This window comes from Phasianus colchicus, chromosome 1 (assembly GCF_987193195.1).
Source record: "Phasianus colchicus chromosome 1, bPhaCol1.hap1.1, whole genome shotgun sequence".
In the NCBI taxonomy this organism is placed as follows: domain Eukaryota; kingdom Metazoa; phylum Chordata; class Aves; order Galliformes; family Phasianidae; genus Phasianus; species Phasianus colchicus.
The window spans coordinates 112,530,370-112,557,728 of NC_143436.1; the positions used below are offsets into that span (position 1 = coordinate 112,530,370).

The 27,359-nt window shown below is 40.2% G+C and overlaps 2 protein-coding genes and 1 long non-coding RNA gene across 15 annotated transcripts in view; 1 reads left to right on the forward strand and 2 right to left on the reverse strand.

The window, feature by feature from the left end:
• Window positions 1-2,999: 2,999 nt before the first annotated feature.
• Window positions 3,000-13,688, reverse strand: LOC116229865 (uncharacterized). 3 transcript variants are annotated; one of them, XM_090123505.1, is made up of 6 exons: window positions 8,582-13,688; window positions 8,264-8,468; window positions 5,563-5,705; window positions 4,991-5,115; window positions 3,482-3,533; window positions 3,000-3,399 (listed from the first exon to the last, which is right to left on the reverse strand). In XM_090123505.1, exons 2-6 carry the CDS (start codon window positions 8,336-8,338, stop codon window positions 3,282-3,284), a joined length of 513 nt encoding a protein of 170 aa, XP_089979631.1. In that variant the 5' UTR covers window positions 8,339-8,468; window positions 8,582-13,688; the 3' UTR covers window positions 3,000-3,281. The 3 variants fall into 3 exon arrangements, with proteins under 3 accessions (XP_089979631.1, XP_089979637.1, XP_089979646.1); XM_090123511.1 differs by lacking the exon at window positions 8,264-8,468; XM_090123520.1 differs by lacking the exon at window positions 3,482-3,533.
• On the forward strand, window positions 12,085-23,163 carry LOC149919957 (uncharacterized). Its single transcript, XR_016459588.1, has 2 exons — window positions 12,085-12,163; window positions 22,851-23,163. It is a non-coding gene; the product is annotated as an uncharacterized LOC149919957 (long non-coding RNA).
• KDM6A (lysine demethylase 6A) overlaps window positions 15,148-27,359 on the reverse strand; it is a 145,928-nt gene continuing 133,716 nt past the window's right edge. For 3 of the 11 annotated variants that reach the window (XM_090123431.1, XM_031594609.2, XM_090123419.1), the window contains 6 exons: window positions 27,028-27,142; window positions 25,038-25,225; window positions 23,670-23,811; window positions 19,379-19,505; window positions 18,285-18,455; window positions 15,148-18,022 (listed from right to left, as the gene is read on the reverse strand). In XM_090123431.1, the coding sequence (XP_089979557.1) occupies window positions 17,966-18,022; window positions 18,285-18,455; window positions 19,379-19,505; window positions 23,670-23,811; window positions 25,038-25,225; window positions 27,028-27,142 (800 nt within the window). In that variant the 3' untranslated portion in view covers window positions 15,148-17,965. The other 8 variants (XM_090123442.1, XM_031594611.2, XM_031594608.2 and 5 more) reach the window with 4 other exon arrangements.

Sequence of the window (27,359 nt, forward strand, 5' to 3'; positions counted from 1 at the left end):
CACTCTCTATAGCCAGGTGCTCTAGATACTTTATTGCTAATTCCTCCTAAGTGAAACCCCAGCTTCTTCCATTATCACATGAATCTGGAGAGAAAAGCCATAACAAAATTATTGAATGTCATGAGACATGATGAAATCACAACAGCCAGCACCAAGGCTTTCTGAATTAATTTAGCAAGATGCTTTAATTTGATTAATAGGTGCATCTAGCTGCCACTGTATCCTATGTTACTCTAACTCACTGCTAAAAAGAGCCTGGGTAGGCATCTTGAAATTCAGAACAAGCAAACATGAATTTCAGGGAAAGAAAAATGAAATGAAAACAGCTGCTCATGGAAAGCATACTGTGGGGATGTGGAGGTGGAGGTACCCTTTTCTTCCTGCTGGTTAGAGAAAATGGCCAAATCATCTCCTCTCCTCTGTAAGGAGATGAACTGAGCCAAAGGGTGTCTGGCTAGTTCTTAGCCAGTGCTCATCAAGGAAGGCTTGAACAACTAAAAAGAGACCCACAGGGAAGGGTGAGGTTGACTCAGAAGTCCAGAAAAATAAGAAGAAAAACAGACAGAAAGATGGGACACTTGATAAGAATAATCAAACAGAAAGAAGGTAGCAGTAACAGGATGAGAATAAGTTGTTCTTAGATTTCTGTGATTGTGTCATTCTTCACTTCAGTGTTGGACAGGAATGTGGGTTTATGTGGTAGATAGTACACTAGATATGCTGCAGTAAGACTAGCATGGAAATGGGTAGAGGATCTGCAAGGTCTCTACTTCTAGGAGACCTGAAGCCTCATGATTGCACATGGCTCCTAGAGGACTGGAGGCTGGCTGCTGGAGATTATCCATGCAAGGGTGGCCACTGATGTTGGGAGACCCACTCACCTCAGTTACCTCCTGCAGGTGTGACAAAACGTCAGCCCTTAGAGCTTTGCTCCATATATCTTACATGGAGACAAATCCTCCTAAAAAAGGAGAAATTGGAGGACCACCAGAGGAGAAGGGGCAGCAAGAATAAGCTGATTTTCTCACTATAGATAGAAACTGTGTTTCTGAAATACTTCTATTCTGCAGCATTTTACATCTGTGCTCTTTGGAGCAATGAGTGGAAGCTCTTCTTTCCCAAGAGATCTCCATTTGGAGCTGAAGGATGCTATTGTTCTATAAAGGAGTCCCCACTGCTACCATCACTCCTTGATCCTACTCTAAGGGCCATGAAAATCCCACTACTGTTTCTCACCTCTTCCTACCAGCAAGCCGGGTCAGGGGCTGGTTATGTGACCCCAGCCCTCTCCTAATTTTACTAGGAACAAGACAACAAATGCTTCCTCAGCAGGAAGAGACAACGAGTACTGATGAGAGTCAGAGCTGCACCTCCTTCACTCCACCAGGTCCCTGTGTAGCACTTCTCCAAGAGCACCTCACTTCTTTAGGGATGAACTGGGCTGGGATTTGCAGCTTTTTAACACCAAGCTCTTTTCATTCTAACACAATATATATAAATTTAGTCTAAAGCAAACTTTTTCAGTGTTTGAAAGAGCAGGAATACTCCAACCTCTTCTCTTGGGAATTTAAGTAGCAAGTTTGCCAGGTTTCTCAGTCCTGTAGTACTACTGAGCAACAATGCATACAGATACAACCTTGCCTTCCATAGTTCATCTGCTATGTTACATATAAAGATAGCTTTTTAGACTAACACCCACGGAAATGTCATGTTAAGTTCAGCGTATTATGTGTTTTAAAAGGACCGTGTCAGTCATGCTGTATTTCTTTTTCCTTTCAAAATTTAAACATTCAGTTGGATAGAGGCTTGTCAATTTCATTCCTCTAGTGATGTCTTAAAATAGTGAGCTTTTCTTCTTCTTCTGAAAAATAATAATAATAATAATCAAGCCATTTCAAGACTTTTCACAGTGATGAAAAGACCTCCCTCTCTTTGTGTTCTTTATATATGAAAAACTCAAAAGAGGTTCACCTTTGGATTTTTGCTCTACTCTGGCTAAAGCAGCTGTAAACATTGACTCATTTTTTCCAACCTCTTGAAGCTGGAGACAAAGAAATGTTAAATGTTTGTACTACCTCTACTAGCCAAACAAAGTAAGGATTTGCCTACAATCCAGGTACTAATGAGGAAAAGGAGGGAAAAGACACTGGAAGGATGATGGAACTAGAAGAAATACCCACTTGCCAGAGAACTCATAGGCACTCCAGAAGTCACTGAGGGGAGTCTCTATATCACCACTCCTCTTCCAAAATGTAAACCCCCTCAGCATATGGGCAAAAGGTGGGAACAATTGCCCAGGTTTTGGGAAACTAGTTACATATCCTTTCCCATTTTCACTCACAGCATTGCTTGCACTGCCTGTCCCCTTCCACCAGAGACTGGGTCTTTGTGTCACCTTTGCCACTGTGAAGGCTGCACAGGATAATACCACACAAGTCCCAGAGAATCACAGCATTTTCCGATGAAGACTGGGGTGATGCCTGCTTGTCAGCTGCTTTCATCATAGGATCATGGCTTGGGTTGAAGGAACCTCAAAGACCATCTGTTTCCAACCCCTGCCATAAGCAGGGCTGCCCCCCACCAGCTCAGGCTGCCCAGGGCCCCATCCAACCTGGCCTTGAGCGCCTCCAGGGATGGGGCACCACAGCTTCTCTGGGCAGCTGTGCCAGCGCCTCACCAACCTCTGGGGAAAGAATTTCCACCTAACATCTAACCTAAATCTCCCCTCGTTTAGTTTAAAGCTCCTTCATCCAATCACTATCTATCTGTGTATAATGTTGATTTCCCTCCTGCTTATAAGCTCTATTTAAGTTTTGGTTGTGTTTTCTGGATTCACACAGAAGGGCTTCCCTTTTTGTCTACAAGGGTGGCTGAAAGAAAGCAACTGTATGAGCAGAATGGTGAGAAAATCTCAGAGGGAATTTGCTTTGTCAGGGTGCTTTGAGAAAACTCTCAGAAGTGAAGCAGTTCAGGTTTTTATCCAACAGTAGCGTTGGCATTTCTGAGTGTGTCATCCAACGGGAGTGGACATCCCCCTGGAGGGGGGATGGGGCAGGGGCTGTGGGGCTGGGCTGAACTTCACAGTTGCACTCCCCTAGGTAGGAGCCAAGCAGAGCTTGCTAAAAATACAGCTTTTGCATGACCAAAGGATTGTATTTACAGCAATATAAAGTTACAGGGAAAGGGAGGCCGAGCAGAGTAGCTTCCAAATGGAGAACACAAATACAAATCTGACCTTGAGCTTTCACAGAAATATGTATATTGTTACTCTAAGAATTAGTCTAACCCCTCAACACTGGAAATTCAGCTTTCTGAGCTGTGCATGGAGCCCAGCAGGAAAGCCTCTTCTGCTGTGATGGCTGCCCAAGTTCTTCTTGAAGTGCCCTGCAACAGTGGGATCTGTTTAAAGAAACTACATTAGAAACTCAGAGTAAATGTGCATCAACAATAAATAAAAAAAAAAAAATAACTACAAACACACCCCAGGTGGCTAAACAGCAGCACAGCAGCGTGATTCAAAGGAAACAGACACCCTTCAAAGAGCAGAAATCAAATGCAGAAATTAGGCAAATTAGGTGCAGAACCACAATAAGGCAGTCCCAGAAAAAAAAAAATAAATAAATGAAAAGAGCTACTCACTAACAGCATGGATGCTGATTAAAAAATAAATAAATAAAAATAAAAAACAGAAACACCCAACACATTTCTCCAACACAATAGAAGCAGAACATGTGCCAAAAGAGGTGCTGTAGCCAGCAGCAACCCCAACACCAGGAGACTTGGGGAAGAGAAGGCTGTGAAAGAAAATGAAATCAGTCATTTGCAAAGATACTCACAGGCAGATCCTCAAAGAGGAAATAGAAATAGAAGCTTCAGCCCATCTGCTTAAAGCAAAATTAGGTGAAATTTATCCAGACCTCCCTGGGTTTTAGAGTATAAAACCTACATGCTGGAGGTGAGAATTGTCACAGACCTTCCCTCTACAAATGGGACTTTGGTGTTGCTGTGCTTCCCACACACAGCAGCAGAGTTCTGGCCCACTACATCAGTCCCAGTGAATTTCCCCAGTCACAGAGATGGCTGGCAAGGAGAGCTGGGTCCCTCCGGGGAAGCACAGGTCATGGCTGGCCTCCCATTCTGCTGAGCAGAGAAACATCTTCCTTGGTGGAAAAAATGCCGCCTGCTTTGTGATATCCATGAAATTAAAGATGTGAATAATTTAACAATATTTATGAATAAAGCTATTGCAACATAGCTACCGATGACTCATTGCCTTCTCAGGGAAACACCCTAATTTTCCACTAATATTTCCTTTCAGAGAAAAAAGAACATCAACTCTTGAAGGAAATAAGCTTATCCTAATGCATAAACACTGTCTTAGTATCTGCACTGTGAGTGGGAGGGAGATGGGTAATAGGACATGAGAGCTTTGAGATCCCAGATCTATTACATTAGCTTGCCAGCACAGCCACTTCACATGTCTGGAAATATTCATTCAGGACAAACCTTCACCACAATCAAAACCAAACAGTCATTCAAAAATGAATCTTGTGTAGTTATAGAGAGCAGGTGCCCTCAAGAGTCTTTTTGTTTCAACAACTGAAGCAGCTACTAGTGGATGTGCATGGATTAAAACAAGTATCTCTCCTCAGCTGGACTCAAACTGGTCCAAAGGAGTCAATCAGATGTTTGTTTGCTTTTTGGAGTTTAGGAACCTCAGGAATGGAAAAGCAGACCAACTCCTATCCATTTACTCCTCATTGAACTTAGTTTTTGTCCTCTGCTGACCTGACAATAACAACTGCAGACCTAAGGCAAAAGGGTTGTACTAAAATACTGCCCTTTCCTAAGCTTCCAGCCTGCAGGAATTGCTCCCAGTTTGCTGAGTTCAGAGTCCATCAGATCAACCACACACCATTAAGCTGACTTCACAGGTTGGAAACATACATGGGAGTATTTCCCAGCCCGATAATTTGCCGTGAGAAATCACCTATAAACAAGCTGACAGAAGGGAGGGTGGGTTTGGGTTGAGCATTCCCAGAGATGATACAAGAAGAGCGAGTGGTGAAAGGAGGACATCCTGGGCAGGGAATCACGGTGCCATAGACAATGAACCTGCCAAGAGGCAAAAGCAAGAAAAATAAAGTGTCACAATAATTCTAGTTAAATCAACATGAAAACTGAATTTCAGTAATGGAAACTAAGGTGGAGGAGAGTTGGAGGGACACTCCTCCAACTTTAAAGCATATAATAAGGCATACTTCTCAAACTTTAAGGCATATAATGCCACAGAATCATAGAATCTTAAAAGAAATCTTGGAAAAGACCTCTAAGATAACCCAGTCCAATCATCAGCCCATCCCCACCATGCCCACTGCCCACGTCCCTCAGTGCCACATCCACATGGCTTTTGAACACCTTCAGGGACAGTGACTCCACCACCTCCCTGGGCAGCCTGTGCCACTGCCTCACTGCTCTTTTGGAGAAGAAACCTTTCCTAATATCCAACCTGAACGTTGTTTGGTGCAATTTGAAGCCATTATCTCTCATTCTATCTGTTACCTGGGACAAGAGGCTGATCCCCCCTCGCCACAACCTCCTTTCAGGTGGCTGTAAAGAGTGACAAGGTCTCCCCTGAACATCCTCTTCTCCAGACTGAACTCCAGTTCCATACCATAACCAGGTAGCCCAACTAAGTGCATCACCTTGCAAAAAAAAAAAAAATTTCCAAATAATTTTTCTTGTACCCAGTGGATATGTCATTGTCAGTGACAAGCATAGACTCATGGACAGCACTGACCTAATCTCACCAACACATCTTCTAGACTTGAAGTTTCTCCTGAAGCTAACCTACTACTCAAACTCAAATTCTTACTCTCGTTTGAGCATTACATGCATTGAGAAAAGTTGATGAGCTTGGTTGAGAAGCAAGAACTATGTCAATGCACTGAATGCCTTTGTTAAGGCTGCTTAGTGATGACAAAAAGATAAAAAGTATGGAGTTAAAGGTTAAGAAAAGGTGATGTGTATTTTAAGAAGCAGAGATGAGCACAACCACAAAGAAGTGCTGAGATGAGCATGCAAAGCCTAGAAGACATTTGAGAAGGGAAGAGTTCCTCCGATGGTAGGTTGAGAGCTTACAATAGCATCTGGGCTAGGAAGGAGGTAAAAACAAACAAACAAACAAACAAACAAACAAATAAATAAATAAATAAAAGACAGAGCAGAGAGCAGCTCTCTTGTTTTATGTAGGATTTTTTTCTGTGTTTTTTCAAGTTTTTGACAGCAGACACGCCATCCAGCTTCCAGAAGATGAGCAGAAATGGACTCACAGAAAAACCTCTTTTTTAGCTCCTATCTCCACCACCCATGCAGTGCACAAGTTCCCTGGGTATTTGCTGTAACGGCAACAATGCCAAACACGGGTAATAACTGGTGGAGGGGCAGGGATATGGTGAAGCACAACACTTCAGCCTTCTCCACACAGGTGCCAAATCTGCCAGCAAAAACCTCCTCATCTCTTCCCATGGTTCTTTCTCAGCAGAACTGCTCATCTGTATATATTTTTTCCCCTATCACCATCTCCACACCAAAATGCAGCCTGTCACCACCCAGCCGCATACCCAAACACTCATGGCTGCAGGGAAGGAAATGGGGTGATGCTGGTGGGCTCTCAGTCTCCTACCTGCCACTTGCCAGCAGGGACAAGTGGGATGGGCAGGCTGGAGCCAGCTCCAGGTGAGCACAAGGCCAATCCAACACCTATTTAAACACAACAGCACTTCATTCACGGCTGTCTTATGTTCTCCAATCTTGTTGTGTAAATAAGCCTTTGACAGAATTAGCCATGGTATTCTTCAAAACACTGCAATAATTGCTTCAGACTCCATCAATCTCTGTAAATGGCATTTTGCACTGATTTTGAAAATTAGAACCTAAGTTGCACTTAGGATAATTGCCAGCTCATTTTGATCTGTGTTGGAAAGCTCATCCCACTTTTGCTTTTTACTTTGAAGCTGTTCATGAAGCGGCTGTTCAAAGGTATCACCAACTACCAAACACACACGTGCACTGTTGACCCATTAGACAGGATGGAGAGAGGTTCACTGAACATTTGTTCAAATACTTTCAGTGATTTTTTTCCCATCCTTCCCTTTCCCTTTCCCTTTCCCTTTCCCTTTCCCTTTCCCTTTCCCTTTCCCTTTCCCTTTCCCTTTCCCTTTCCCTTTCCCTTTCCTTTCCTTTGTTTCTTGGGGAGATGTTTTTGCTCCATCTCCAGCATAGCCCAGCAGAACTCCTGAGGAGGATTTAGATACTCAGCTGCATCTTTTCTTATGGCCACAGAGTACAAACATTGTTCAGTGCCCACAGACACAGCAATTTCCTTTAGTGCTGTGGTGGATAGCAATGAATATCCACATGGATAACCCACATGGAACAAAGCAGCATCAGATAGAGGGTTGGGCCAAATACAGAGCAACAGCCATAAACACACTCCAACTCAGCATGCTGTAGCCAACCAGACCCCAAGCCCAGAATAATTTGCTCTCAGTAGACTCAGCTGCCTCCCATTCTCCTCCCAGTGTCCAACATTAGTGTTGGCAGAGCCACCCTGTTGAACATGAACACATCCCCCAAATTGCTAGCATTTAATAGCACTGATAGTGCTGGTATCTCAAGCAAGACGAGGTCCCGCACATAAATACAGAGCAGTAAGTGCCCCAAGACTTTCCACAGCTCCTGAGCTGCTGGAATATGTTTCTGGATCTTCAGCTCTGTGGGCATTTGCCCTTCAAGGTGGCCTTACACGGAGTGCAGTGCAGCAGCTGCTGAGCTCACTGCCCAGTGCCACTGCCCTCAAAAATCCCTCCACACTCCCAACCAAAACCAAACTGCAGTGATGGTGACTGCTTGATAGCTATTTTTCTTGGCTTTTTTTTTTTTTTTCACAACAAAAGTAGGATGACTGATTGGCAATGATGTGTTAGAAAAAATAAACCTCAGAAACCCAAACTTTGCATGCCCATGCCTTAAAACTGAACAGATTAAGATTTTCTTTCAACCATTTAAAGCTTCTGCATGCAGTGGTCAGCCAGCTCTGTCAAACATGTCTCTGCACATTTACTTTTTCCCATAAGCTCTGCAGTAACTGGACTGCACATCCCACCTTTAGGTGGGAGTCTTTCAGGGACTGCTAGCCCCGTGAATTCAGTGAGTGCTGTAGCCCATTCCTTCAGGCACTGTCCCCTCAATTAAGAATCACCTGGTCTTTGTTCTCCTCTGCCTGTTTGGATCTGGTCTTCCTTTTCACCAGCTTCAATCCCAAACAATGTGTCATCTCCTATATCCTGAGCAGCAGTGTGCATTTAAGCTGGGCCTGACAATCCCCTCCATCAGAAAAATGATGGTGCAAGATTGACTCCTGAGAGGAGTGCTCCATTGTGTTAAAAGCCTGACCATGATGCCCTCTGCCAGAGAGAACCATCACCCTTCAGTTCAGAGAAACTCAGTAGGAATGCAGCAGTCTCTAACAAAAAACAAAAAACAAAAAAAAAAATAATTCCTCCCACATTTTCTTTACCTGCTGCATACACCCACTGCCCTGCCAAGCTCCAGGTGGGGCAACAGCAATTGTGATCACCATAATGGGTAATCTCCTGGCAACAACCTCCTCCCTCCCATCCCCAGCACTGATGCTATGGGTTGTGAGAGTCCAGCTTCAGAGAATCATAGAATCACAAGGTTGGAAATGATCTGCAAGATCAACTAGTCCAACCGCCCTCCCATCACCATTGCTACCACATGTTACTAAACCATATCTTGTAGCTCCTCATCCAGATGCTTCTTGAACACTGCCAGAGATAGTGACTTCATCACCTCCCCGGGCAGCCATTCCAGTGCCTGACCACTCTCTGAGAGAAAAAGTTCTTCCTTATGTCTAACCTAAACCTCTTCTGGTACAACTTGCGGCCATTTCCTCGGGTCCTGTTCGTTGCCTGGGAGAAGAGGTCAAACCCCTCCTCATCACAGCCTCCCTTTAGGAAATTGTAGAGTGCAATAAGGTCTCCCCTGAGCCTCCACCCAGCTCCCTCAGCTGTTCCTCATAAGACTTGCACTCCAGACCCCTCACCAGTTTAGTTGCCCTTCTCTGGACACGCTCCAAGGCCTCAATGTCCTTCCTGTAGTGAGGGGCCCAAAACTGAACACAGTACTCAAAGTGCGGCCTCACCAGTGCTGAATACAGGGGGATGATTACCTCCCTGCTCCTGCTGGCCACACTATTTCTAATGCAGGCCAGGATGCCGTTGGCCCTCTTGGCCACCTGGGCACACTGTTAGCTCATGTTCAGCCAAGCATCAAACAACACCCCCTAGTCTCCTTAATGTTGATATATTTATAAAAGGATTTCTTATTCTCTTTTATTGCAGTAGCCAATCTGAGTTTAAGTTGGGCTTTTGCTCTCCTAACTTCCTCCCTGCATACCTTAGCAACTTCCTTGTAATCTCCCCAAGCATCCTGTCCCTTCTTCCAGAGGACATAGACTCTCTTTTTCTTCTGGAGTCTCAACAATAGCTCTTGGCTCATCCACACTGGTCTTCTTCCCCTACATCTCGCCTTATGGCATTCAGGAACAGCCTGCTCTCATGCCTTTAAGATTTCCATCTTGAGGAGCATCCAGCTTCCCAGACCCCTTTACCCTTAAGAAGCAACTCCCAAGGGACCCATGCTACTAGTATCCTGAACAGGTCAGAGTCTGCCCTCTTGAAGTTTAAGATAACAGTTTTGCTAGTCACCCTTCTGACATCTCCAAGAATAGAGAATTCTAGAATTTCATGGTCGCTCTGCCTGTGACAGTCCCCAGCCTTCACATCTCCCACCAGTTCTTCTCTGTTAGCGAAGAGCAGGTCTAGCAGGGCACCATCCCTGGTAGGCTCTCCTACCAGCTGCGTAAGGAAGCTATCTTCCACACTTTCTAGAAACCTCTTGGACTGCTTCCTCTGTGCTGTATTATATTTCCAACATACATTAGGGAAATTGAAGTCTCCCACGAGAACGAGTGCTGGTGATCGTGCGACTTCCGCAAGCTGCTCATAGAATGCTTCATCCAACTCTTCATCTTGATTAGGCAGTTTATAACTGACCCACACCAAGATGTATCCCCTACAGGCCTTCCCCCTGATCCTTACCCACAGACACTCAAATTTATCATTCCCAAGCTCTTCAACATCAGAACAGTCTTTAATAGAAAGGGCCACACCAGCACCCTTCCTTCCTTGTCTATCCCTTCTGAAGAGCTTGTAGCCATCCATCACAGCACTCTAGTCATGGAAGTAGTCCCACCATGTTTCAGTAATAGCAACTAAGTCATAGTTAGCCTGCTGCACAATCACTTCTAACTCCTCCTGCTTGTTGCCCATGCTGCGTGTATTGGTGTAGATGCACTTCAGCCATCTGCCTCACCCCCAGCTCAGGCATTGTTCCCCTGGGCTCATCTCTTGTGAGGCCTATTTTGTCTCCTTCCCCCCATCGTAGCTAGTTTAAAGCTCTTCCAATAAGCCCCGCTAACTCCTGTGCTAGGATTCGTTTCCCCCTTTGAGATAGGTGGGTTCCATGGATTGGCAACAGGCTACGGGCCAAGTAAACTGCCCCATGATCAAAGAACCCAAAGTTTCTGGCTCGACACCAGCCTCTGAGCCAATTATTCATTGCTTGTGCTTTCCAAGCCCACTCCGTATCCCTCACTGTCCCTGAAGGTATAGAACAAAAAATCACTTGAGCTCCTGCTCCTTGAACTAAATGCTCTAAACCCCTGAAATCTCTTCTCAGAGTTCGTAGGCCTCTCTGAGCAATTTAATCACTGCCCACCTGAACTATGAGTAAAGGAAAATAATCAGTGGATCTAACCAGCTTTAGGAGTCTCCTGGTTATGTCCCTGACCCAGGCCCCAGGAAGGCAGCACACTTCCCAACAGCTTGGGTCCAACCTGTATATGGGGCCTCCGTTCCTCCAAAAAGGGACTCACCCACCATGACCACCCTTCTTTCTTTCTTTCCTGACAGAGGCAGCCTCAGGGTGTGGGGGTGACAGCCTTGCCTTAGGCTCCCTCCTAGGCAAATCTTCCAATGCCTCCCCACTCATCTCCCCTTCAATTTCTAATGTCTGAAACCTGTTGCTTAGAGGGAGCTGGGGTAGCGGGGTAGGCAGGCAGGGGGGTCTCCTGTGATGCTGAGTCAGGACTCTCTTCCAACCCTCCTCATCAGTCAGGTCTGTCCAACTGTGACAGGGCAGGGGGCCACCACTTTTCTGGGGATATCTCCCTGGCACTTTTCCCTCTGGCACTCCAGCGAGTCACTCCACCAGTCGATTTCCCAGTCACACTCCCTGATGGTCTCAGCCTCCTCCCCACTTAAGGTCTTCTAGCCCACAGACATCACCCAGCGCCAGGGTCAAGGCTCCTGCTGGATCAGTTGTTGTCTCCGTGTGCCTTGTTTAGGCCTGATCAACATCATCTGGCTGTGCGATGCCCCCCACACCTCCCACGGCATCTACTGGACCCCAAGTGCAATGAGGAGACTGCTCTCCCTGCAGCCGCTTGCTATTTTCTATAGCTTTGTAGGTAGCTGCTACCATTGACAAAGAAATGTGTTCCATTCTCCCAAACCCCATCCCCAAGCCAACTTCAGAAACCCTTCCCCCAGTTACTTAATATGTAGGACACATTTGCTCCCCTTAGTTTGAAGGACATGACTACACTTCCTCAAAATGACGCTGCCCTGGGACACAGTGGGCCTCATGCCTGCCTTGTTAGCAACATCCTCCTTGGCAGCCTTCTTCCATGGGGCCCTGCAAGCAGCTCCCTGCACTGAGCTTGCTTGAACCTGAGCTTCAGCTTGAACTTGTCTGGACATCACTTGCATTCCTCCTTCCTCTGCCATCAGTGTTGTCACAACCAAAGCAGACAAGAGCAGCTGGTATGAACCTACCTAAAGGCAGTCACCCTCTGTTCTCCCAGCTGGAATGCTTCCTCTGACTGGTTCCCACACCAACTAAAGCAAACACGGAAGATGAAGCTTCCCTGTCCTGTAGAAGACTTGTGGGCACCACCATTGAATTGATGGGCCATGACCCTTTGCTATGGATCCAGACAAAACAGCTGACCTAGGTAAGCTCAGGCTTCAAAGCCCTCCTGTTAGGCCTGTGCTGAGAAAATTTTTCCCAGGAAAGGCCTTCCCAGGATAAGGGCAGCAACCAAGGGTAAGCACCCTCTTCCGTAACATTGTATTTGAATCCTAGCATCTTCCATCTCTTTAATCAATTATTTTATCTCTTCCTCTGACTGAACCAGCTGGGGAGTCCCCAGTCCATGCCTACCTTTGTTCCAACAATCTATAATGTACTATCCTGAAATGAGGTAACTGTATCCATTTCAGCAAAGCAATGCCATTTTAATGCTGCTTTCTAAGTTCTTCCTCCAACCAGGCTGGATGTGGCTCTGGGCAGCCTGGTCTAGTGGTTGGCAACCCTGCCCATGGCAAGGGGGTTGAAACTAGATGACCTAGAGGTCCTTTTCAACCCAGGCCATTCTATGATTCTATGATTGTATGAACTATAGAAGTGCAGATTCACAAAACTTTGACTTCAGGGCCACCACGTTACCTGCCATATAAATTCAGGAACTTTTAGGCCCTGTCACCATCCATTTCACTTATTTGGCTACCAACATGAAATGGAAAAACTGGTAGACATCACTTCTCCCCCCCAAAAAGCACAGACTGCTCCCAATTTACATATCTGAGGACAAGCTTAAAGATCAAAGCTCTGTTGAATATATTTATGGAGGAATTTAAATTTAGCTCAGAAAGATGTGATTCTCTGTTCTCTCCACATACTGGATCCCTGTGCTGTCAGCACCTCCAGTTCTCCTTCAGGACATTCCTCAGATCCAGAGTTCTTTAGCAAAAGGTGCTGTTTATTTCTAATTCTCTCTTAATTCAATTGTCTGCCGCTTTTTTTTTTTTTTTTTTTTTTGTAAACACTCAATTTCATCTCATCAGTTTCATCCACACATTAATGACGCCTCATTTCTGTTAGCCCTGTACACCTTTTCAAAATTCTTTCAACAAGTGTCACGTCTTTGGCCACTCTCATCCTTTAATGTGCTTGCTACCATCTGTAAGCATAAGCAAACCAGGATCCCTCGCAGTATGGCTCAGGTGTGGAGTTCAAGGGCCACAAGACCAAGGTTCACTGGAAAAGTAAGTTGATCCCCTCCATTCCACTCAGGAATCCCACCTCCCCTTCCACCCCCAACTGTTGGAAGTATTCGTAGATTACCAATGCTTCACGTGCATTTGTGCACTCCATAAATTAAGAAGCAGAACTGCTGCGTAATAACTACAACTGATAAAATATTAACTTGTGCTTTTTTAATAAAATGAAACAAAAGCATTCTAAATCATAGCAGCTTATAGTTCAAAACTGTCCATAGTTTAGGAGCATAGTGTAATTAAGAAGTATTAAAACTGCAAAATATTAAAGCCCTGCAGCAATTCAAATCCATGACAAAACCTTCATGCAGAGTGAACAATACTGCCTGATGTTCAACTGATTTGGTCTACTTGTTCATTGGTGAAATACAATTTTTCTTCCCTTGGTACTGGGATATCCTCTTTTCCAAAGGGGAGGAAAGGTACACAGCCCTTTTGATCAGCACGCGGTAGCTCTTTCCCTAGTTAGCAATACTTTTCTTCATAGCACTGAGAAACGAGGACTTTCTGTTTGCCATTAGTTGAGGTAAGTTATCTTGCTTTTATTTGGGTTTAAGACTACTGTAAAGGAGTAGCTTTTCAGTTGCAGCATGGTTTGTCAAGATTACAATATTTATGACTGCATAAAATACATAAGTAAAAAATTATGATTTGTAGAGTTTGTTATCAAGAGCTGAGACTTACATCTTTACAGAACTGTAAATACTGGCTTCCTAACTGCTAGTTGATAATTTTGCTGGCAAGAGCGTTTGTTATATTTTTCTTCAATCCCCATAACCTTTTGCCCAACTGTTTTAAGAACTAGCAAAAAAAGTCATTTATAACTATAGTTAAACTGTTGTAACAGCAGTAGACAAGCTGTATACTGATTCTTCATTAAAACACCCTTCATTTGAAGCTACAAATGTAAAAGGCAATTCTTTTTGTTCAAAATAAACTATCAGCATGCTCTGTGCCTTTAACACTTCACATCGATTACAAAAAATTTAACAATGCAATCACTAACATACCCCACTAATGAGAAATTATGAGAAATCGTTTGATGCAGAACCTCCTGCATCAGTCAACTCTGATCGATAAGAAAGCTATCAATTTTGAAATTTAGATTTAATGCATTTTCAAGAAGCTAATGAGAAAGGAGCAACTTAAAATAAATACCATAATTAAAACTGCAAACTGTTACAATGATATATTATAAACTTGTCCTAGATAAACCTAGTGCTTCAAAAATTTACCAGTGAATTTGTATTACAAAATATGTGAAGATACAATAGAATAGCACAACATCCTTTTTTTTGGGTCAACAATGACGCCAAGGTGATTCAGTCTTAACTTTTTAAATTGTTAATAGAACATACTGTAATACATAAGTTGTGATTTGGTTGAATTCTAGATACCATCCCCACCCAAACTTAAATTCACCTTTTTCTCCTCTGAAGCTAGTGCCAAACTTCCTGTCAAACCCGGCATTTTCTTGAAGAGCTTTAAAATTTAGCTGTTACTTATTTTCTACTACTATGTTTTGGCAGCAACTATTTATTGGTCTGTTATTGCAAAAAGTGCAATTTAACAATAAACCAGTCTGAAGGTCATTTTATGTCTTGAGGATACATACCATATATTTCTTTAAAAATAATCATACTTTTGTAAGCAATACTTTACAGTAGACACCTCAAATCTACCATAGATGTAAAACTTAAAACGAGAAAAATTTAGTCTCTAAATCTTTATACACATATTTATATTCGAGTTTCTATATATATTATATATATACACAAGCACAAGAGTATATATAAAATATATATAATCAGATTCAAAAAAAGAACAAAAACTGGGCACTGTACATAAAATCTTTTTAAAACTCAAACAATAGAAAAACTTTAAACATTAAACAATTTTAATAAAAGTTTCTGTACAATGCTAAGCAGTTTTATTTACATATAGAAAATGTAATAGGAGTAGTGTTTGAAATTACAGAACTCCTTAAAATTTCAATGGCAGGTAATCTGGAAAAAATAACAGCATTCCATTCACAAATATTTTCAAGCAATAAATATGTATTTATAAATAGTGTAAATTTACATCAAGATTAGAAACAAAAATCACAAATCTGAAGTTTATTCCTTAGTCTATGTGCAACCCATTTATCTTTGTGACTTGGCTGTTAATTGTTTTAAATTTTATTTAGGAACCAAAAGTGTAACCGTCATGGTTTCAAAACAAAACAGAAAAACATAAAAGCAGTAAAAAAATTTATATCACCTAACTCTTCACATTAAAAAAAAAAAAAAAAAAAAAAATTGCCCAAAGAAAGACTTAAAATTTCTAACTACCTTACAAAGAAATGACCAGCTAAGCTAGTACTTTTTCCAAGGGAAATTCTGAAGGGGAAAAACGGATGAAACCAACTCATCAGCCCAGAAACAGAGAAAATACAAAAGAGGTGGTCTTCAAGTCAGTAGTCTGTATAATGTTGCCAGTTTTGTCAGATATATACAAAACATGGAATTATTTTTTTGAAGTACAGCTGGATGAGCTTTATTTGTTTTGAGTTCTGGAGTAGGAGGCAGTGCTCTCTCCTGTCCAGTTGGTTGACACTCCGCACTTGGAAGGTTGCATAGACACAGCTTTCAGCCAGCAGCCTTACGGGATAGCTACAAAAATCAGTGGTGCAGAACTGGGTCACTTCCTGAATATCAGAAAAGTTTTCATTTAATGTCCATGAAAAAATGTCAAGATGAAGAGGATGGCAATGGAGGAGCCTGAAAAAGAAAACATTAAATTACCTTTTCTACAAAGGTGTAGAATTCGCTGTTTAACCAAAATCTGTGCAAATGGTGAGCATGACAGTTTGAAGTCAAATACTATGGTTTTTATACACCGAGACTTTGTCCAGTGGGTATGAGCATTTTTTTTTCCAACTTATTCAACTACTCTGAGTTAGGATTTTGCCTATACTACACACTGGATCACACTGTGGGGATATCTGAGTTGATACTACGTGAGCTGCCAAAAACAAGTGTTGAGGCAAAAAAAGAGCTCCATGTGGGCTCATGTAGATGTATCTTTATATTCTCTAAAACAGGGATTCTCAACCTGTTTAGCCAGGGGAATGGGTGGGTCATCCCTTTGTGGCTCTCCAAATACCTTGCAGGTTGCATTTTACTTCCTCGCTACATAAGCATTAACATATAACCCTCAGGTTATCTGTGGAAAGGATCAAGATTCTCTGATACGGGGACAGAGCTTTTATTTATTTATTTATTCATTTATTTTCAATCATCGTTAATTAGTGCCTTAGAGTGAAGGTCTAGAAGATACCTATCCCTAATATTGTTCTTTGTGGCATTATCACCAAAAACACTGAATTTCTGATGGCATCTCCTCTTCTCTTTTCCTACACATCAGTCCTGCCATGATGAGGAATCCCTTCAAGAAGCTGCCGTCTTTAAAGACACTGCAAATCACACTACAGGACTCAACTGTGCAATACTAATTCTATGTAATTCCTGTATTTACTCCTGATACTTTACCCCAAACATCGAGCCTGTTAGTCCTACACCACCTTTGCCATCTGAAGTTATCTTTGTTCTGTGATGTGCCACAAAGCTCAACCCCTCTCCTATAGGTTATGACTCTTCAAAATGACTCAATCAAAACTACAAGCCTTTTTAAAAAGTGATACTGTGCATAAATTTCACTACACAACAATTTTTAATGTTCTTTAGCACTGCAGGTGTAGGCTCTGGTGGGGCAAAGAGCTGTTTACAGGTTGAGAACCCTTGTTCTAGGCACAGTTGCACTACCACAGTTACCTATATAATGATACAAACACAGACGAAAACATGCCCCTCCCACTCTCCCTCATTCCTCCCTCTTTTCCATTCAAAAATATTCTTGCCCATTCCACTTGGATGGTGTATCTGAGAATAGGTGTTTATTTAGATGCTGTTTATGCAACATATTATCACTTCAGAATTGCAGTATTTTACCAGCTGTGATGACAATGGGCTTCTAAAAGAGTGAACACAAGTTCAGCCATCTCAGGCTTTGCTGAACCAATGAAAAGAAAGTTCAGAGGACAGGGTCCTGTGTTCTCACCAGCCTCAGCTGGTGAACCTTGAGGCATTAGCTCAAAGGTCGCAACTTATCATGCCTGTATAACATGAAATAATTGTCTAAACATACACTTTCTGCAGCACCTGGAAATGAATCAAAAAGGCACAGCTGTTTCTGGGCTGCTGTATTTAATGCAATGTGAAATTCTCAGAACGCTTTGTCCAATGTTTGTCTCCTTTGACAGAAAGGCAAGGCTTATCATAAATAAATCCAGCATCGCTTTCATTGTGATTACAAACAAGCCATCTTTGCCTGAAACAACGAAACCTGGGTGAAATGTTAGGACAGTTGTGCTGACACAGTTCAAAGCAGGAGGCTGCCATATATAGCACAAAGCTATAATGGCAAAGTGGCTTTTTGCTTTAAATTGAAATGCAAAGGAGGCCCCAAGCCAAAGACAGAACTGTTTGAGAGCATCCACTTGCTAAGCAGAAGGACAGTGCTGATTTGGAAGAGGGTGGGAAGGGGAGGGGGAGGAAGGGGTCTCAGTGCATAGGATGCTCTGCTGCTATACTGACTTCATACCACAACCAATGTATTAGAGATGCTCTTGAACCTGGTGCTAGTTTCTCCAAGCTTCACTGTCCTGATTCTTCCCATCTCCATCTGATCCAGTTATGGTCTCCAGGTGATCTCTATTGGATTTTTAAAGCCACAACTTTATGAATTGTAACATCATACTTTCCCTGAAAACTCAGTGGTTATGTTCTGCAGTAAGTTACTGTACTATTTCACATAATTCTGACTCTGCAGAGTTTTGTTCTGTAAATATCACACACAACCCAAACCTCCATTTGAATCAGAAAGTTCACAGTACTCATACAATGGAGTACCAAGACAGCCTACAACTGCTTTACAAATAATGTATTTATGCATCCACTTATTAATTTGACTTACTAATGTAAATTGATCATAGACTTGCATCAAGTCCTCCATTTTGTACTGTTCTAGCACCACAAAATTTTCCAGGTTCGTGCTTATCTTTCGTGCACAGTCTTGGCAATGTACAACATAGGTCTTTCGAGAATTGCTCTCACTAGTGACAAAAAGCAGATCAAAGACTTCCACCTGTTAGATAGGAAACAGAAAGTCAATTGTTACAATTTCATTTGTAAAAAGTTAAAAAAAAATACAGCCTTCAAGGTTTAAGGTTTACAGTCTTATCCTGAGAATACAAAGAGAAAAAATAGATTTGTTTAGGGAAAATCCATCCTCCTTAAGGCTTAGGAACTAAGGTGAAATATAATAAAACCACTACTAAACATTACACTTAGGGTGCCTGTGTGAATGGCTCTGTGGAAAAGCTTTTGGTTAGTGTTAACAAGGCAGGATTCATACTCTGGATAGGGGTCACTCAGTAAGGTCAGTATGTATTACAGTTATACTTAATTCCTCTTTTTCAAATTTACCTGTAAAAAGAAAGTCATAATTTATTCCCTTGCTAACTGAGTCGCACATTCATCCTGCCCAAGAGGCTTGATCTGAAAATAATTTTTAACTGATTTTCAGGTGGGAAATACTTTATTTTATGCTTCACAAAGACTATTATTCAATACCTTAAAGGAGCTAGTAATAGAAAGTAAGATCAAAAACTTCAGTAAAGCATTTTCTGTGAAGAAAATGCACTCACATTCTCCCTCTTTTGGGGCTGTTGTTGATTACTGGAATGAAGACAGATATACCTTGAGAAGGAAGCTGAGCAGATCAAATTATATGCAGGAAGGGGTAACAGCTTCTTAGAACAACTGAGAATGGAAAATTGACCTCGTGAATAACAATTTCTATGTACTGGAGAAAAAGCAACAGTGTAATACAGCCTGTATTTAAAAAATAGCTTGATGAGCTCTTTGAAGACAGCACTGTATCACATACGTGTGCTTAAAGCAGCAGATGCTGTAGATGCTGCAGTTTATAGCAGCAACAAAAGATATGTCAAAATTTCAACAAACATCACAGTAGTACCCAAACCCAACATATATTTATTTACTGACCTCACAAATGCTACAGTAATGAGCTGGCTCATCCTTTGCTCGCCCATGCCAGACAATCTCTTTTCCTGCAGCAATCAGAGCTTCCCTCAGTGTCTGACACTGTTTGAGAGTTCTTAACAAGCAATACCTGCAACCAAAATCAGGATCAGAAGACTGCAGTGGCAATCAGCTCTATATTCAATTCAGTATTACACTGTCTAGAAAGATGCAAACAGCCTGAATTTCATTCAAGACCCTGGAGCTGGAGCTTCTTCCTCTAGGACTTCAGAAACATTGTCTAATAAGAATCACTGGAAGCATGACTTATGTACGAGTTAGATCACATCATTGTGTACATTTATTTCATTTCTGTACATTCCTGTAATGTAATGAAAGTAAGTCCCTTAACAGGAAAAAAAAAGGACACAATTTTTAACACATTTTATGAAGAAAAGAATTGGACAATTTAAAATCAATGATTCTCTGTCATGCTTCTGCCAACGTTAAAAAAAAAAACCAACAAACTTTTAATCTTCACAACCCTACATAGTCTTTTTCTTTACTAAAAAATGGTGACTTCTTTCCTAGCACTGTATGAGATGGATACATTCTCTTTAAAAAAAACAGCAGGCAAAATAGGTCACCAGATTTCTAAGTTACAATGTTATTTACAATTATTTTTAGTTCTTAGCTATCTTATTTATTTGAGCCACTGTCTGTGCAACCTTTAATTTTCTCCTCCACAGGGTGGTTACATTACATGTTTATTAGACGCAGAATGAAGACTGAAAAATGTAAGAGGAAGAATAAACTCTGGAGAGAAAACAAAGTACTCAAGAGTTCTGTCAAAATATTTTCAATTTGACCTTTCTCCCATTTTAAAACCTTAAAAATGTCATATATATGCTCTCTACTTTTCTTAGATATTTGTTTCATGTGTTACCAAGCAGTTAATAGAATTTCAGGCTTAAATTGCAATACTGTCCTCCTGATTTTTTACACTCAGATCATTCATTTTCACTAAAAACAAGTCTACGGTGTCATTAAATCCCTCATAATAATAATGCAAAACTGAAAGCTCGCTTTTAGATTAAACGTATTTTCATATACACATTTTCAATGAAACCAAACAGCTCAGTTAGCTGCAACTCCTTCGCACTTTTCTAGTTTGATGTTAATGGAACTCATGATGTCTCATGATATCACATACAATCAACCATATGTGGTAGATCACACATTAATTCACTCGAATGTTAAGCTAATGTAGAAATGCTTACGACAAGTTCATTAACTTTGGTATAGCATTCTTTTGTGCAATCTAATCTGATTCAAAATAAAAGCTATCACTGTAATGTTCTCTTCTGCCAGCATCTGGAAAAGTCTTTGGGTATCTCAGATAACAGCTAGAAGCCCATCTACCCACTTGCAACCACTGTGCTCCATTCCTCACTTCCAAAGAGTTTTCAAAGTATTATTTTCAAAGCACTTCCAAGTGTTACTGCTGTGAAGAAAGAACTGCTCAAAGTGTAATCCGCATGCAACACCACCGCAATGTTTGCCAAATTTGCAAGCAAAGCCAAAAACAGTAGCTAAAAGGTGAACTACTTGTCCTTAGACAAAATTTAGATCTGAGTAATGGCACTGTTAACTATTTCATGCTATCAAAGCAAGAGAGAAAGCACATAAAGTATCACCTTGAAAATGCATATCAAAATTTTCTAAAACATGAAAGCCAAAATGGTGTGTAGTAGAGACACAGTGTTTAAGCTGAGTAGGCTTTTAGAACTGTATGCCTGTTTTTATTCTTGCACAGTGGGAATTCAGTTAAAAAATCTGGACCATCACTTTCTCTTGAGGTTTTAATAGGTATGACAAAGCATGAGTAAATCATGTCCAGTCAAATCCTGATGTTTAAGAGAAGATCTTAAAACGGATGTCACTCTGATATATTCTCTAAGTGTAGTGAGAAATCCATTTAATGTTTAGATATCCAGTAAAGCTTTGTAAGTGCAGAGACCATCCCAATGGCAATGCAAAACTGATCTCATTATATTTCTGAGTGATTTATTTTCCCCATCGATATCAAAATGTATTCTAACTTGCTTCATGATTTTGTGCAAAATCATTTCTCTCATGTCCTGCTCTTCTACGCTTATAAAACTATTTTGGTAAAAGAACTTACAATTCCTGTTACTTTGGAATTAATTATTTTGGCCTTTTTACTATGTTCCCACTACCTCTAAAATTCTTCTTTTCCAGAGATACATCTGTAAAAGCCTTCTGATTTCTCATTTAAGTTCTTATGTTAATTTTTCTTTTCTCGAGCATTGTGCTGTCAGTCAAACTTTAAATCATTCTGTCTACCTGCATTTCCAGTCAAGATTCTACTCTTAGTATAAAATTTAAAAAACAATCTCATGAGAAAGTTTTAGACGTTGTTCCTTTTATCTAGAGCAAGACAGCACTCCCTCAGATAATCAGTTTGAGAGGAAAATTATGCAACTGCTCACTGATTGTAAGGAGGTTCATGAAGGTTTATGCACTTAAAATATCTACACAAGGCTAAAGCCATATAGTAAACGAGTATTCTGATGACAGCTGCTTCTAGTTACAGCTGTACAACTACAGAAGGGATCAGAAGAAGAATTGTTCCAGATTACTGTTACTATATGTAACAAACTGGAGATCATCACTGGGTCTTCTTCTCATGCAAAGCATGAAACCAGGGGACTGACAGACAACAAGACAGAGGTGGCTTCAGTAGCCTGGAAAATGCAATAGTATGCAAGATCAAAGTCTACATCAGCTCCTCAGTGACTTTATTTCTGAAGTACATCTAACAATTTAGGTATCTCATTACAAAAAAACCCAGCTGCTACCAAACTGGATGACAACAGGAAACCATTCTGTTCTCTGTATTCCTCTGCAACATTTTAAGATTTCTCCTGAAGAAAAATGCTAAGCTCAGTCATTTTTCTCCTAAACCTAAGCCATAGACAAAAAATGACTCAACTTTGCACAAATGCAAAATAGGGGTCCCAAATTATTAAAATCATATTTTGCAAAAAATATTCTAGAGCTGTTCTGAGATTTACAGTGCCTGCTGGACTAGAGAAGATAAATATACATATGAAATAAGGGCTTAGCTTTTTTTTTTTTTCTTAAAGGACTTCTTGGCTTCCTCTCAACCTCTGCTTCTTTTCCCCTCCTTTCTTATTTTCAGCAGTACACTATCAGTTTCTTTTATTCCTTTTTAACACTTGCCACCTTGACTATGATCACTAACAGCTTAATTGAAGGGACAGAACTATTTTCAACTTCTAACACTTCTGTGCCTTTACAAAGTTACCATCTCACTTATCCCCTCATTCTGCAACAGGTGTTCAAGGCTAAGTTAAACTCAAATTCCTATTTGCAAACTGGTATCTCACTCAGATGTCAACAGTAAATTCTACTAGGGGAAAAACTGATTTTCTTTGTTCCTTTTTTGCAGGTTAACCTATCCATATTTCAATGCCCATTTCAAGGCAAATCATAAAAGGATTCAATGCTTCTGGATCCAGTATGTTGAAAAGACTAAGATAAAAGCTCTTTTGGTTGGCTGAAGAAAAACAGAGAGCTGCCACCAGAGTATTCTCATGATGAGTCATTTGCTGTGGAACTCATTCTCCCACTTTCTTTCTGACAAGCCTATGATGGATGTATGCCAAAATGTCCATTTATTCCTCAACCTAGATATAATGATTTATATTTGCTTCAAGATGCACTCTTTAAAAAAACATTACTAAAGATGCTTTGAGTCTCAAATGTTTCTGCATTTTGGAATAAGTGTTTAAGAAATGTCATTATACTCAATTATCACCTTACACGTCAATTAATTCTTTATTCAGAAGAGCAAAGGGAAGGTGACTTTCCAGTTCTTATTTGTCTTTATTTAAAACGTTTACATTGGATTGCCAAATGATGGTGTGTGAGCCTTAACTAAAGAGATGTTCTAAAAATGCAAAATTAATTTAAATTTTGCTGTAAAAATGACTATCATTATAAATGTAGTACTTCAGTTGATGACCTCAATTTGTTATGTCTTATGGTATATACTCTGAACAGGTTTAGTTATGTAAGTTGTTTGCTTCTGTAGACTGCTGGAGTCTGTGGCATATTTAATATCCACAAATGGCTTCTTTCTTTGAAGAACAGATTATCAAATCATTTTGGCTTGATTCTCAGAAGACTTACAAAGGCCTATTTATAGATCTACCCGTTTTATGCTTGAAGAAGAAATGGAAACAATAAATGCTCAAGTAAAACTTACTTAATCATTTCAAAAAGCTTTGGATCTGAGACCTTGATATTTCGAGCCATATTCCATGAAAGATGAACCATGGGTACTATGGACTTCACGCTCTGCAGTTTATTCCATTCGTACCGTTCCACTGCCAATTTGTATTGACAGGCTATATAAAAAGAAAGTTACAGAAGTAGTTAGGTAACAAATAAGTACCATTTGAACTCAAAATAACTTCATTATACCAAAAATTTAGACTTTTTTATGGTGAGACTAAACAGTATTTCTGAATAACTCATTCCCTGCAACATTTAAATTCTACAAAATTTATTTTTAAGCACGTACTTATTGTATTGCAAATGCTAAAAGAACACAAAGTATCACAGCAGTAACAACCACATGTGAAAACAAGGACTTGCTGACAACTGCTCAATTTCTATGCTAAACAGAGTACACATTTTCAGAAAGTGTTACTTAATAATTTTCAAGCTTTTGACACAAAAAAATCTACATTTGAGATGTCTGTATCTTGCAGACATTTGCGATGTCTGTATATTCTTTATCATTTTACAATGCTACAGTATGTAATTTGAAAATGAAGACTGCACCTTGAGAGATTTGTGCAGTGAGTCAGACTTTCTGATTAAGCAGCCTACTCACCCCACCCTTTTCAAAAACTTGTTTTGCAAAATTTACTGTGATTGAACACGTAAGCTCTGTATCAGTCAGTCACATAATCATGGAGATAAACTATTTATTGCACCATAATGAAATAAAGATACACCTTAAACTATTTAAGAAAACAGGTTTTTTTTGGAAGTACAATCTGCTCAAATGCTTGATAGAATCTCCTTATTTTAGCTGTGAACTTTTCTTCCATTCTCACATCTAAAAATCTTCTTAAATCATGGTTCAAAAATAATGGCTTCCAGAGGAGTAAACCTTACATTCCTTTGTTTAAAAAAATTTACAACTGTTTGCATTTTCTGATGCTTTCATTAAGGAGCTATTAAGTATCTTTTAACCTGAAAAGGGGAGATCAGGCAATTCTTCATATGCATGCTGTAGTAAAGTCTGTTGGGTAGAACAAGTTTTGGAAGAGAAAGTTAAAAAAGCAGCCTACAAAACACAGTGCATGAATTCCTCTCAACATTTTATTCTGCTTGTGTTTGATAAACTACTCTAAGTTTTGGAAGTCCATCAAATGCAGGAATATAAAGACAGCATTCTTGCTGCTTTCATTTCCTATTACCAATGGGATTATTTAATGCTTCAACAAATAATGTTTTAAAATACTGTATATTCATTTTTTAATCCAGAAAACTAAAATAAACTATTAAGAAATGGCAGGTTCTATGGCATAGAATTACCTTACAATGCATTACTCAACTATACCTGTAAGAGGGCCAACATTCCAAGCAATGTTGTTGCACCAGCCGATAGCCTGAACCCAGTGAACAGTGCCAGCATTTATCCACACCAAATCCCCTGGTCTTTGAATAAATCGATAAACTGGGACATTGGCTTCATACAAATCCTCCAAGTTTGGCCACCAAGATCCCATTAGGAAATTCATATTGTTTCTGAAAAAATGGGAAAAATAAAGCTGTCAGCATTTATCAGCAGATGTATTAGTAGCCAATACTTCAATGACATTACCTGTAAAAAGTGATCACCACTGTATATATTTTCAATGTTTAATCTAATCCCTGATGCAGTAGGACTAGTCAGAAGGAAAGTTTCACCTACAGAAATCCTGATCCCAGTTCCCTGTTTTATATCCTGCAACATTAAAATGTTCAACCATCTGCTTATGCGAAGTGAGATGATGGCTTAGAGTTAAGTTCTATTTTCCTTTCAATTTCCCAGCATTATTAATGCTGAGGTAGAGGAATTCTTGCTAGATCTAGCGTGACACTGGTGCAGAATGATGCTTTTTTTAACCTGTGACTGATTTTATACGCAGTTCTTAAGAATGCTTTCTGTTTAGAACAATGCAAAACATGTACTCATGCTGTCAGTGTGAGCGTGCAAAACTCGTCCGCACAAGAACTTGTTGGCACCATCTCAACTGCTATTCACAAGTCTATGCTATGTTCAGACAGAAGATGCTACCCCTCCTGAGAAGCATTAAAAAAAAAGCCTCCATATGGACTTCCTAACAATGAAATCTTGAGTCTTCCAATATGGTACTGTGAAATACATACATTTCTCCCTTCCTCATCCCAATTTTAGAGTGACTTTCTATTGCATCATGAAAGATCGCTGGCAAGTTTTCAAAGACCATTCAGTGCCTCTATCAGGCATACAGGAGAGTTTATGAGGTTACCAAACCTTTAGATTCCCTTTTAGTCTCAGAAAGGGCAGTGGCATGAGGGTAATAGGCCTATCATCATTATAGACATTGCATTTTTGACAGCGGAATTATAATTCTGAGGATCTTTGTAAAGGTTGATTAGGTTGATTAAATAGAGCAGTTGTCAATAGACAAGCAGCAAATAGGTACTGAGAAGAATATGCAGAACCCCGAGAAAGTTCTGAAGAAAGCTGAGGAGTTTAGGTCAGTTTTTAAATGGGCAATGTTAAAAAAAAAAAACAACCTCCCTTAAGATCAAACGAGATGGGACTCAACTGCTCCTAACTGACTTTTTTTTTTAAGCACACATGCAAGAGAAGAAGGAACACACATAGAGGTGGACCACCATTACCCAACAGTCAACACACCTCATTTTTAAATAAGCTACAGACTTGCAAGTATATGCAAACTGTGCCACGAAACCTCCTGGAGTTCAGGTAAACTAAGCTCTCCCATTAGATGCAGCAAGGAAAAATGCCAAAACACCAGTGGCTGTGTAATCCCATATGTATGACACATACATTAATCATAATAAAATTAATAACATACAATACCAGAAAAATACTTCATCACTCCTAAAAAAATAAACCAACCAAACAAAAAAGACCTACCAAAACAAAAACCCAACTCCCTCACCCCCCAATTTTTCCATCACCCAACTGCAACAGTCCTAAAAGTAATCATAAAAGCATCACCATTTGGTAAGAGTAGATGGTAGCTTTCATGTGCTTGATAAAGAAGCTAGCCAAACAAAAAGGACTGAGATGGATTATCCAGTAATGTAAAGTTTTGGGAGCAAAGCTATCACTGAGCACCTAAGGCTCCTGCACACTGCACAAATGCTATACCTTGCAAACATTCCAGATTTTACATTTTGACTTGTTATAAAAGATTTTTCAGACTACGTGGAAAACCCTTTAAAAATTCATTTATAAGTAACACCCTCAATGAATATTTCCCCTTCTCCCATTAGGTCTGAGAAAGACAAATGCAACTTGAAAAAAATAGGGAACAGTATGCACAACTTACTTTTCACAAAAGTCATTCATGACACCCCAATAGCTTTCAGGAACAACAAACCATTCACAGTCACCTGGACCAATATTTATATTTACTGAACAAAAGTTGTTGTTTTCTTGATGACCTGAAATTTAGAAAAAATAAACACATTTTCTGTAAGGCTTATTTATCAAAATAACCAAGAAAATGCAAAGTAGGTTACAATTACTAAAAAAAAAAAAAAACAACTCTACATCATACGTTCAGTTTTCATAAACATTATATGCAGTATTTAGGTACTTCACAGTGTCAAGAAATGCAATTAAGTTATAATAACAACAGAATTCTGCTTTTGCTAGTTT